Below are 13,094 nucleotides of genomic sequence, written 5' to 3' on the forward strand. Positions count from 1 at the left end.
ACACAAAGACATCCCCCTTGGCAGTATCATGTCCCGTACCCGATTGCTCTGCAAACATCAAGCAAACAGTGCATTTTATAAGTCAGTTCTGCTCTGAGCCACAGAACTTCCATTAGCTTGAGCCTTTTGCTTTGCTGCTCTGGTCTCAGGTCATGATTCTATTAATTTATTAATTAATTATAATTAATTATGTTATGTTATTAATTATGTTAAATATAATTAATTATATTACGTTTGTAATCTAAGTCGTTATATGTATTTATTTAAACGTACAATTTAACTGCTAACAAAGTTCAACTAACGCTATCTAGTACGGCATACAACTATCGTATCACAATGGCGGGAAAATTACGAACGGTAGCGGAATTGAAACACGTGGAAACCTTTACCGATACTTTTATGCAATTACAAGGCCGAGTAAAGAATAAATACACCAAGTTAATCAGAAAATCACAAAATAATGTTATACTACTAAATTTAAATCAAAAGTTTTAGAAAAACAATAATTTCAAATCAATAAATAAGAAAAATCCACTTAGCGGCTTGGAACACGACCGTCTCTAGTAGCCTCGTCAGCAGACTCGCCTTGTTAAGGGAAAGTCTTGTCTGACAAATTTGATAGGATATTATGATGTGGTTACAAAGGAACTGGATGCAAAAAATAATTTTGATATCATATATTTGGATTTCAGGAAAGCTTTTGATACTGTTGTGCATGGAAGACTACTGTACAAATTGGAGCAGAATGGTATTAAGGGTAAGTTGCTACAATGGATAAAAGGATGGTTAAGTGGGAGAAGATAGAGGGTGGTAATCAATGGGTGGACTAATGTTATTAGTGGAGTACCACAGGGTTTGGTGTTGGGTCCACTGTTGTTTTGTATATTTATCAATGATATTGATGAAGGTATATCAGGCTTAATGTCGAAGTTTGCAGATGATACAAAGGTTGGCAGGGTTGTTAATGACAGTAATGGCAGTGTGCTACTGGATCTAGGTAATTTGGGCAGATGGGCTAAGAAGTGGCAACTGAAGTGTAACCTTCTACCCATATGCAAAGTACTGCATATGGGTAGAAGTAACCCCAGAGAAACATACCAACTGTATCAGGCCAACAATATCAGGCCACACCAAGGCAGAATGCGCTGGTTCCCAAAGGAACTAGTAGTTGTTGGTGACTCTATTGTCAGGGAAACAGAGAACATGCTTTGTAAAAAGGATAGGTGGAACAGGACCAGGGTATGTCTGCCAGAGGCAAAGGTTGATGACATTGTAGAGCAGATATCATCTTTTAAGGGCACAAAAGGTGATATAATTGTACACGTTGGCACTAATGATATCAAGAGTAGGAGACCGGCAGAATTGCTTAAAAAGTACAGGTCACTGTTGAAAAAAAGCTGTGAAATAGGGTTGAATTTGAAAGTGTCTGCAATTCTGACCAGACACGATAGGAGGGAGTATATGATGAGAGCCTTGTCGATCAATTCGGCCCTGGAGAGATTGTGCAAGGCTCAAGGGGTAGAATTTTTTTCAGCCTGGACTGTACTTGTTAACAGGAGAGATTGCTTCTACAGGGATGGGATACACTTAAATAGAAAGGGTGCAAGAATATTTGCTGATGCTATCGAGGCAGTGTTAGGTGGGTCGGAAAACTGATAGCTTGGGGAGAGACAAAGACGAATAGATTAACAGTAGCCACTGGCAGAGGTGAAAGAGATTCTTGCACTGCTTCTATTGAAATGAGCAGAAGCCTGAAAAACAAGATGCAGGATATTTCAGAGACTGCTGTGAGTCATTGCAGTACAAGTAAACAGATGGGTTGTGTTAGGGTAGCTAAGAATAGAAATAGGTGCATGTATACTTGCGTGTACACCAATGCTAGGAGTTTAGTAAATAAATTTGATGAATTTGAGGTATTGCTCAAAACATCAAAGGCAGATATTGTTGGGATATCAGAGGCGTGGTGTCACACAGATATAAGGAATGCAGAACTGGAATTTGGAGAGTATAACGTCTACAGAAAGGATAGACTGGATAGGAAGGGAGGAGGGGTTATGCTATTAGCTAAGAAATACATAAAATCCAAGGAAGTGAAGCCAGTGGACATCGCTGGACAGTGCAGTGTCGAGTCAGTTTGGTGTGACATAAGCATTGGGAGATCAAAATTGAGAGTAGGAGTTTGCTATAGGCCTAATGACTCTGATGAGTATAATAAGAAACTGTACAGGGAAACAGAGTGGGCCAGTAAATCAGAGAGTCTTATAATGGGAGATTTTAATTTCCCAGATATTGACTGGAATTTGGGGGTTGGTCACTCACACACTAGCAAGGCTTTTGTTGATTTATTGGATGATTGTTTTCTACATCAGCACGTTCGGGAGGCAACTAGAGGGAGGAATACTCTTGATTTGATTATCAGCAGTGATTCTTCATGCATTAAGAATCTGCAGATAAATGAACCACTAGGTGGCAGTGATCACAGTGTGCTGAAGTGGGATTTACACAAAGAGGTAACTACCATTAGGGGTAAAGGGAAGGGTTATTGCTTTCGTAAAGGCGACTAGGATGGACTGAGATATTTAAATTCTATACAGTGGGACCAACTGATGATGTTACCAACAGCAAATGCAAAATGGGATGCATTCAAAGAACTTATCTTGGAAGCTACTAGGCTTTACATACCAACTAAGAAATATTGTTCAAGGTTTAGGCCTAAATGGATGTCAGATGAACTGATGAGGCATATGGCAGAGAAGAAACATGCATGGGATACATACAAATTAACACATGACACAGAAGCCTATGATAGATACAAGTTCATCTGTAACCAAGTTACAAAGGAGGTTAGGCAGGCGAAGGCAGATTACGAGAAAACTTTGGCAAGGGATGCAAAGAAAAACAGCAAAGAGTTCTTTACTTATGTAAACTCTAGAAGGAAGGGGATGAATCAGATTGGTCCACTTGATATCGATGGGTCAACTGTTGATGATCCTGCTCAGATAGCTAACAAACTAAATGAATATTTTGCATCGACATTCACACATGAGGAGTTATTTAGCCAGGGGAAAGCCAGAGGTGTATTCAACTCTAGCAGTAAGCTAGAGAATCTTGTAATAACTGACAGTAAAGTGGAGGAGAAATTGTTGAAGATAAACACAAGAAAGCACCCGGGGTGGATGGGATCTATCCAGTTATATTAAAGGAGGCAGCAGAGGAAGTAAGCAAACAGTTAGCCATAATTATGAGAGCTTCCTTGGACTCAGGGGAGGTACCCACAGACTGGAGATGTGCAAATGTGACCCCAATTCACAAAGGAGGATCAAAGGCTGACACAAGTAATTATAGACCTGTGAGTTTAACTTCTGTTCTAGGAAAATTAATGGAGGCACTAGTTAAAGAAGCACTGCAGGATCATTTAGACAAGACTTCAGTTATAGCTTGGACACAGCATGTTTTTGTTAAGGGGAAGTCTTGCCTGACCAATTTGATTGGATACTATGATGCAGTCACAAAGGAACTGGATGCAGGGAATAACTTCGATATTATATACTTGGATCTTAGAAAGGCTTTTGATACTGTTGCACATGGAAGACTGCTGCACAAATTGGAGCAGTGTGACATTGGAGGCAAATTGCTGCTGTGGATAAAGGGGTGGCTGAGGGGGAGAAGACAGAGAGTGGTAATCAATGGACACTGCTCGTCGTGGACTAATGTTATTAGTGGAGTCCCTCAGGGCTCAGTGTTGGGTCCATCATTGTTTTCTGTATTCATAAATGATATTGATGATGGTATATCAAGCTTAATGTCGAAGTTTGCAGACGATACAAAGGTAGGCAGGGTTGTCAAGGACACTACTGACACTATGCTGCTGCAACAGGATCTGGAAAGGTTGAGCAGATGGGCTGACAGGTGGCAAATGAAGTTTAACATTGACAAATGTAAAGTACTAAACATGGAAACAGCAACCCCAGAGCAACGTATCAACTCTGTGGTACTACACTGACAGTGGTAGAGAATGAAAGGGACCTGGGGGTGGTTGTGAAGGCATATATGAAGTTCTCTGAGCAGTGCAGACGGGCTGCAAGAGTAGCTCATGGTGTATTGTCAATGATATATAGGAATTTTTCTAGCAGGGATAAGGAGGTGATTATTGCCTTGTATAAGGCAATGGTCAGGCCACACCTAGAGTACTGTATACAGGTCTGGAGGTATCATTTCAAGAAGGATGTAGAGCTGCTGGAACGAGTACAGAGAAGGGCAACAAGATTAGTGAATGGAACAAAGGGGTGCTCTTACGAAGAAAGGCTTAAGTTTTGCAAATTACAGTGTCTGGAGACTAGGCACCAGCGAGGTGATCTGATAGAGGTGTATCAAGCCTTGAATGGTTTGGGAATGCTTGAATGGAAAGACAGTAGGATAGACGTGCGGAAATTTGCCTTTAGCCAGCGGGTGGTTGGTGGAACAGACTTCCATCCCTTGTCTTGGAAGTTGATAGCCAAGGCTCAGCTGGACAGGTATTTTGAACAAACAGAGGGGTGAAGTGGAAGTGGTTTTTTTTTTTTTTTTTTTTTTTTTGGCTGATGCTGCATAAGCTTGCTTTCTTGCATCAAATGCCTCTACTAATGCTAACTGTATGGTACTACACTTAAGGTGGTATAAAATGGAAAAGACCTAGGAGTAATTGTGCAGTCAGATGTGAAGTTTTCCGAGCAATGCAGACAGGCTGCCAGGGCATGTCATGGTGTTTTGTCAATGATATATACGAATTTTGCTAGCAGGGAAAAGGAGGTGATTGTCCCTCTGTATAAGGCAATGGTCAGGCCACGCCTTGAGTACTGCATACAGGTCTGGAGGCCTCATTTTAGGAAGGATGTCGATTTGCTTGAACGTGTACAGAGAAGGGCAACGTTTGGTGAGGGGAATGAAGGAATCCTCTTACCAAGAGAGGCTTAGTTCTGCAAATTGCAGTGGCTGGAGACTGGGCACCTGCGCAGTGATCTGATTGATGTGTATAAGGTCTTGGGGTTGAGCATGCTGAATTCTGATGGGATCCTTCCACTTGTTCAGATTACGAACCTAAGGGGGCATAAATTCAAATTAAGAAAAGACAGATGTAGAAATTTGCCTTTAGCCAGCGGGTGGTTAATTGCTGGAACAAACTTCCATCTGTCGTTGTGGAAGTTGATAGGTTGAATAAATTTAAGGAGGAACTGGACAGGCATTTGGAGGGAATGGTGTGATTTTTTTTTTTTTTTTTTTTTTTTTGGCTGATGCTGCATAAGCTCATACACTTGCTTTCTTGCATCGCATGCCACTACTACTACTACTACATCCATAAGTAGCAACTGGAAAAATTAACGAATCATTGATTTTCAGTTTCATCTTTCTAGGCAGACCTTGATCTCTCCATGCCAGTTGTCTCTTTACATCATTTGAGCAGTCACTATTTTTATTTATTCTTGACACTAAGTAATCAAATTCATCAACTTATTCGATATTCTGCTCATTAACTTCCCCCCTTTACTGGAACCGAAATTATCATCAGTCACCATAATTTCAATTTTACACACACTGAGAAACAGTCCTTTTTTTCTTACTTGCTTTGCATACTCTCCTTTGAGTTTTTTTAAGATGATCCTTGGAATAGCAAAATATCTTTATGCTGAAGAAATCATGCATGAAGCTTTCGATGGATCAAAATTGGAGGACTGAAGATAAACAACCTTCGTTATGCAGATGATACTTAAAGGAAGTAAGCAAACCGTAGTCATAAATATGAGAGCTTTGGAATCGGGGAGAGGTCCCCATGGACTGGAGCTGTGCAAATGTATCACCAATTCACAAAGGGAGTTCAAAAGGTGATACAAGTAATTATAGACCTGTTAGTTTAACATGTGTTCCGGGGAAAATATGGAATCACTGGTTAAAGAAGCATTGCAGGATCATTTAGACAAGACTGCAGTAATAGTTAAGACACAGCATTTGTTTGTTAAAGGGAGGTCTTGTCTGACCAATTTGATTGGATACTATGATGTGGTCACAAAGGAACTGAATGTCAAAAATAATTGTGATATCATATACTTAAATTTCAGGAAAGCTTTTGATACTGTTGCATATGGAAGACTACTGTACAAATTGGAGAGGTATGTCATTAAGGGTAAGTTCCTACAATGGATAAAGGGATGGTTGAATGGGAGAACAGAGAGTGGTAATCAATGGACACTGCTCTTTGTGGACAAATGTTATTAGTGGAGTTCCCCACGGTTTGGTGCTGGGCCCATTGTTGTTTTGTGTATTCATCAATGATATTGATGAAGGTATATCAGGATTAATGTCGAAGTTTGCAGATGATACAAAGGTTGGCAGGGTTGTTAATGACAGTATGCTGCTCCAACTGGATCCAGATAAGTTGGGAAAATGGGCCGAGAAGTGGCAACTGAAGTTTAAATTGACAAATGCAATTTGTCAATTTAAATTTCAGTTGTCAATTTAAACTTCAGAATATAGGTAGCAATAACCCAAGAGAAACGTACCAACTGTGTGGTACTACACTCAGGGAAGTGGAAAAGACCTGGAGGTTTTGTTTGTTTTGTTATTTGTTTTTTAGGAGCATTAGCAACTAAGGCCATACTGCTCCGGGGATATGCGGTGGTCATTCCCTGACCTTTCTGCATCCTCCGTATTTGGCGGGCACGGGCTCGAACCCCGGTCTAATCAAGAAGCGTGTGCTACGCACTGCTGCTCCTGCCCACCTGGCTACGGAGGCGCCATGACCTGGAGGTAATTGTGCAGCTAAATATGAAGTTCACTCAGCAGTGCAGATGGGCTGCCAGGGCAGTTCATGGAGTCTTGTCAATAATATATAGGAATTTAGCTAGAAGGGATAGGGAGGTGATTATACCATTGTACAAGGCAATGGTCAGGCCACACCTAGAGTACTGTGTACAGGTCTGGAGGCCTCATTTTAGGAAGGATGTAGGGTTGCTAGAATGAGGGAAAGAAGATTGGTCAGGGAAACAAAGGGGTGCTCTTACCAAGAAAGGCTTAAGTTCTGCAAATTGCAGCACCTGGAGAGTAGGCACCTGTGAGGTGATCTGATTGAAGTGTATAAGACCTTGAATGGGTTGAGCAAGCTGAATTCTGATGGGATTCTTCCTCTTGCTCAGATTAAGAACCTGAGGGGGCATAGATTCAAATTGAGGAAAGACAATTGTAGAATAGATGTGCGGAAATTTGCCTTTAGCCAGCGGATGGTTGATTGGTGGAACAGACTTTCATCTTTTGTTGTGGAAGTTGATAGCCTAAATAAATTTAAGGCTGAGCTGGACAGGCATTTGGAATGAATGGAGGGGTGAAATGGGAGGATTTTTTTTTTTTTTTTTTTGGCTGATGGTACATAAGCTTGCTTTCTTGTATCATGTGCCTCTTCTAATGCTAATGCTACTGTTAACATATATAGTATTCAATTTATTTTATAAACATAAAATTATTTAATTATTTTTGTATTTATTAGAAGTCCTAAGTGTATATATTAATTCCTTCACATACCAAAAACATTTGATAGCATGGATCAGTAATGGAAGGGATGAAGAGGGAATTTGATTCCAGCAGGCTTATGGATATGGCCTTATGTGGCGAACAAACTTTCCTATGTGTTTGTCAATTCCAACTATCCTGTGCACATCACAGTGAAAGGCTGGCTATCATTCTAATTGCTTAGCTTATCTGATAATATCTTACATGATACTCATCCTTTATTTCCATTAAAAAGAAATAAAAAACTTCAATTCCGTTTAGAAACCTTATTTAATATAATGGACACTCCTTACATTCAATATAATGGACACTCCTCTTCATGGGCTAATGTTCGTGAAATCCTTCAGGGTTCAGTGCTGTGCCCATTGTTATTTTTCTATATTTATTAATGACTTTGCTAAAGGTATATATGAGGCTTAATGTATAATTTTTCATATGATACAAAGGTTGGAAGGATGATTTATGACAGTAATCAGGGTAAGCGATTGCAAGAAAATCGAAAAAAATTTCAATTTAACATATACAGTATTCAATGTCAAATGCAGATGAAATGGCTGAGAAGTGGCAGAAAAAAATTTAAAATTCACAAATACAATGTACTGCATATGAGTAAGGTATTTAAGGTATACTTGTTTTTTTGAGGTGGTCTCCAGGGTTTTCCCTATGTGCCGCAGTAGTGTCTGAAAAGCAAACATGCCAAAGTTGGCAAGCGTGAATGTGTAAAACGTTGGCGTGTAAAGTTTTGTGTGTGTTATGTTGAATGTTGAGTGGTGGTGCCTGGCAACTTCGCAGCCAGGTGGCAGCAATATCGGGATAACAAGAAAACTTGTTATCCCAATAAATAAAGAAAAATGAAAAGGAAGGAACATAGTGTGAGAAGAAGGGGTAAGGGAATGGATGGGAAAGAGAAGAAAAGCAAGGGGATGAAAGAATTAGTCATCCCCAGAAGACGAAGAAAGCTATTTTAAAGAGTAAAGAATAAGACACTAGTCAGCAAAGCTTATGCAATTTGGTAAGGCCACACAACCAGATCAAAAGTAAAACTAATATACACATTATTTACAAAGCCGACAATTTCACAATTCTCTCCACTAGAGAAGAGTAGACAAATCACTATATACAATAATACGTAAATACCAAATTTGGTTATCAAAACTAATCATTTTTGGATATTAATTTAATATAACCCTTGCAGGAAGAGTGCTTTCACTCCTGCACTTATGCAAAGAAGTAATAATATGACACAAGCCATCAGTTAGAACATTCTTAATAAGACAGTAAAGAAAACTAACATTCTACAAGGAAACAATGATGGAATCAGCTTTAGCATGTAAACTCTGTCCATTTTGGAGTATACACTTTAATCAACCCTATCAAGTAGGTTAACCAACCAACACACACACACACACACACACACACACACACACACACACACACACACACACACACACACACACACACACACACACACACACAATATACAGCATGTATCCTTTCCATGTTTAAATCATCAGGTTTCACCATACTGCCCAACAAATCAACAATTAACACAAACAAATCAACTCAAGACCAAAACAGGAAAAAAAAAAAAAAAAAAAAACATCTATACTCACACTAAGCTAGACACAGAGACTTAAGGATCTTGTCTCATCCACAACTGCCATATGTACAGCTTGGACAAACCAATCATTAATTTCCACAATACTTCTGTCTGCATATGAGTAGTAGTAATTCCAGATTAATATACTGTGTGATGCTACACCACACAGGGTACTGGAAAATGAAAAAGACCTGGGAATAAATGTGCAGTCAGACAAGTTCTTTGAGTACTACTCAAGGGGCTTTATGGGAACTTCACTAACAGGGATAAGGAGGCAATTATCTCTGTCATTATTGTTATTTTTATTATCCTTCCCTTGTATAATAAGGCCTAACCATTGTTCAAGGCAATAGTTAGGCCCCATCTTGATATAGGTCTGGAGGCCTCATTTTTAGGAAGGATGTAGATCTAATGGAATGGGTGCAGAGAATGGGCAACAAGATTGGTAAAGGTAACAAAAAGGGTGGAATTACCAAGAAAGGCTTCACTTCACCAAATTGCAGCATGTGGAGATTAGGCTACTGTGAGGTGATCTGATTGAGCTGTTTAAGGCTTTAAATGGACTGAGCAAGCTCGATGTTGGTGGTATTCTTGCTCTTGCTCAGACCACACACGAAGGGGCACAAATTCAAATTGACAAAGGACATTTGCAGAAAAGATTTATGCTCACCACTTTGCAACTTTACTAAAAGATTAAGGGAAAATGAGATGCTCCTATACTTACTTGTTTGATTCAATAGGAAGAGGACAAGCACAAATGAGGCAGTCATATGGTGTTCCTTGGGTAGCATCACCATGATATCCAGGAATGCACCTTTCACAGTGATCACCTATGGTGTTATGTCTGCAGTCCTGTTCCAAAAAATATATACAAATGAAATATACTGCACTACATATGATACTGTTCAATGATAATATAATATATTGTGTTGTATTATATTTATTATTATAAAACAGTGTAATGTGGATTATAAAACAGATTGATGAAATGTCGTTTTAGCCTGGGATTGCTCAAGACCTGTCAGGTGACCAGTGCAAAAAAATTTTGTGCATTCTTTTTCTTGGTTGAAGAATAAGGTAACTTAGTCTACCTTTCTAAATATATACCTAGTTTTACTCAGGGTGCTGTTGTTGTTATTTGGTTTTTAGGAGCATTAGCAACTAAGGCCATATTGCTCCGGGGATATGCGGTGGTCATTCCCTGACCTTTCCACATCCTCCATATTTGGTGGTCATGGGCTCAAACCCCAGTCGAATCAAGAAGTGTGTGCTATGCACTGCTGCTCCTGCCCACCTAGCTACGGAGGCGCCACTCAGGGTGCTTTAAAGTGATATTTTACATTTTTCACAGAGTAATTATGTGAAAGAACCTGAGGTGTAGCATGCCAATTAATTTCAACTTTGAGTTTTCCTGGTGCATCCCTAACTCATGTTATGATGCACCTATTTTTTGATTAAGTTAATCAAAAAGAAATAAATAATTACAAAATTTACAAAATAAGAATGCTGCCATACAACTTACAAAACACAACCTTTCTAATCTTTATATTTCAGTATTGGCACAGATTCATAACCTGAATTTGAGGTTAAAACAGGCAGAAATATTTATGCTTAAATATAAATTTCTTTATCCTTATGGTCTTAATAATAAATTTGATCACCCATTTATTTATAATCATATATCTAATACATGTATTTATAATAATATTTATATTCCACCTGGACCAACTGATGATATTATTAATCAAGTAATATCCAAGTAATATATTAATATCAAGTAATATCAATCAAGTAATACCCTTATGAACACTGTTCATAAGTTTCAATCTAACATAATTATAATGAGCGACTTTAATCCCCCCCCCTGCTCAAATATAATTTACAAATGAAGTTGCTGTCCGACTCCTTATTAGTTCTAGGAGTTAAAAAAATCAAGGTCCCTGTTACAAGAGGTAACAAAGCATCTGATCTTGTTTACTCTAATCTTCAACTTCAAGAAAAAAGTAGCAGCAACATTAGGTGCCTCCATAGCAAGGTGGGCAGGAGCCGCAGTGCGTAGCACACGCTTCTTGATTAGACTGGGGTTCTAGCCCGGGACCAACAAATACAGAGGATGAGGAAAGGTCAGGGAATGACCACCGGGTATCCCCCAGAGCAATATGGCCTTAGTTGCTAATGCTCCTAAAAGCCAAATAACAAACAGCAGCAACATTATATTTAGATCTGACCACAAAAGTACAGAACTGAAAGCAGCAATTTGCTGCAGGAATCTACGCATCTCCTCTGGAAATCACCAGAAGAATATCATCAATTAAATTCCTTCAGAAAGAAAAGTTTTTACAGCTCTTGAAATATTACCCGTGGGATTCTCTCAAAAATATACCTATTCGGGATGCCACATTTCTACTAATAAAATGGTTGAATCAATTAAAAACAGAGTTGGCATCCAAACTCGTAAGACTTTCTTTTCAATCCAAACCGTGGTTCAAATCCCATATAAAACCATACATTAAAAGAAAACAAAAATGCCACAGGCGGTGGAAGAAGTATGGCACTTCATCAACATACATAAAATATAAAAAGAGCAGAGCATTGTTTGAGCTCAAAAAAATTCAGGCATACAAAAATTTTATGTTCAGGCTCAAGCATAATAAAAGAGCACTTTCTAAAAAAACAAGAGATACCATGCAGCATAATCAGGCTTTGGAATGGATAAAATTCAATATGGAAACATGCAATTCTGACATCTGCACAGAAGATAGGCAAAACAGATTTAAAGAATTCAATTCTTATAAATATACAAATAGCATGCAACATAAAATGCTTCCTAGTCATATCCTGCTAATCAACCAACTTGTAAACAAGAATGCAGTTCAGAAAATTATTAACCAATTACGAATTGATAGTAGCAAAGGCCCTGACGGCAACCCTAGTTTTATTATCAAAATGTCCAGTGCATTCATCATTGATTCTTTAGTTCACATTATTTCCAGGTGCATTTCCCAACCATTCCGTCCAAGACTATGGGAAGACTTTTAGAATTACCCTGATTCCAAAACAGGCTAGTAGTAATAACCATATAAGCTGTATCATCTATATTGCTGTATCATCAATAATTGCTAAAATTATTGATAAAATCATGCTGCCATATCTTCAGGATGTGATCTTTTCTAATGCACCTGTCAACATGCATTTTGGTCCTAGAGGGCACTTCACAACAACAAGCCTAGCTGACACATTATGCCCATCCAAACTGCGTTTCCGGATAAAGCAAAATGCAACGTCTTTTACTTAGACATCAAAGGTGCTTTCGACAACACTGATCACAAGAAAGCCATTGAAATACTAAAAAATCATTTCCTCATTGACAACAATGGTTATACCCTATCTACAGTACAGCCTAAATCACAGAAATCTCATCTTCCCCATTAATACCGATAATATTCTCGTCACAACCACAACAGGCATTCCTCAAGGAGGTGTTCTCTCTCCAGTACTATATTTTCAGCATATATATATCCAGTACTATATATCTACAACCATTTTAACAAGAAAATCCAAATCTGCTGGCTTATGCCGATGATTTACAGTTGTTTATTATTTCCAAATCCTGTGATGACATTTCCAAGGTTAACCATGATGCAAATTTACAGATGTGCAGAATCATCAAGTATCTGAATAATCTTAATCTGACTATAAATGCAAACAAATCTGCTCAATTAACTTATTCCTTACAGAAACGCCCAAACAATATAGAAATTAAAATTGCATATGTTTCAATTCCAAATGTGTATGCTCACAAAGACCTAGGAGTTGTTTTTGATAAAAATTTTTCCTTTAATTCTCCCTATGTATATGTTGCTAAAAAAATTCAAAAAGCAAAATGGCTAATCAAGCAAGAAACATCAGCAATTTAAGATAGAAAAATAGTCATAAACCATGTTCAGAGGTGCATTTT

The 13,094-nt window shown here is 38.5% G+C and overlaps 1 protein-coding gene across 1 annotated transcript in view; it reads right to left on the reverse strand.

Moving 5' to 3' along the window:
- The window catches only part of LanA (laminin subunit alpha), a 1,178,005-nt gene that overhangs the window by 538,055 nt on the left and 626,856 nt on the right, over window positions 1-13,094 (reverse strand). Inside the window, exon 31 of the mRNA XM_090374120.1 lies at window positions 9,861-9,988. Within this exon, the coding sequence (XP_090230246.1) occupies window positions 9,861-9,988 (128 nt within the window). The remainder of the gene's footprint in view (window positions 1-9,860; window positions 9,989-13,094) is intronic.

The sequence above is a fragment of the Mastigoproctus giganteus genome, chromosome 5 (assembly GCF_048544385.1).
Source record: "Mastigoproctus giganteus isolate SK-2022 chromosome 5, ASM4854438v1, whole genome shotgun sequence".
Lineage (NCBI taxonomy): Eukaryota > Metazoa > Arthropoda > Arachnida > Uropygi > Thelyphonidae > Mastigoproctus > Mastigoproctus giganteus.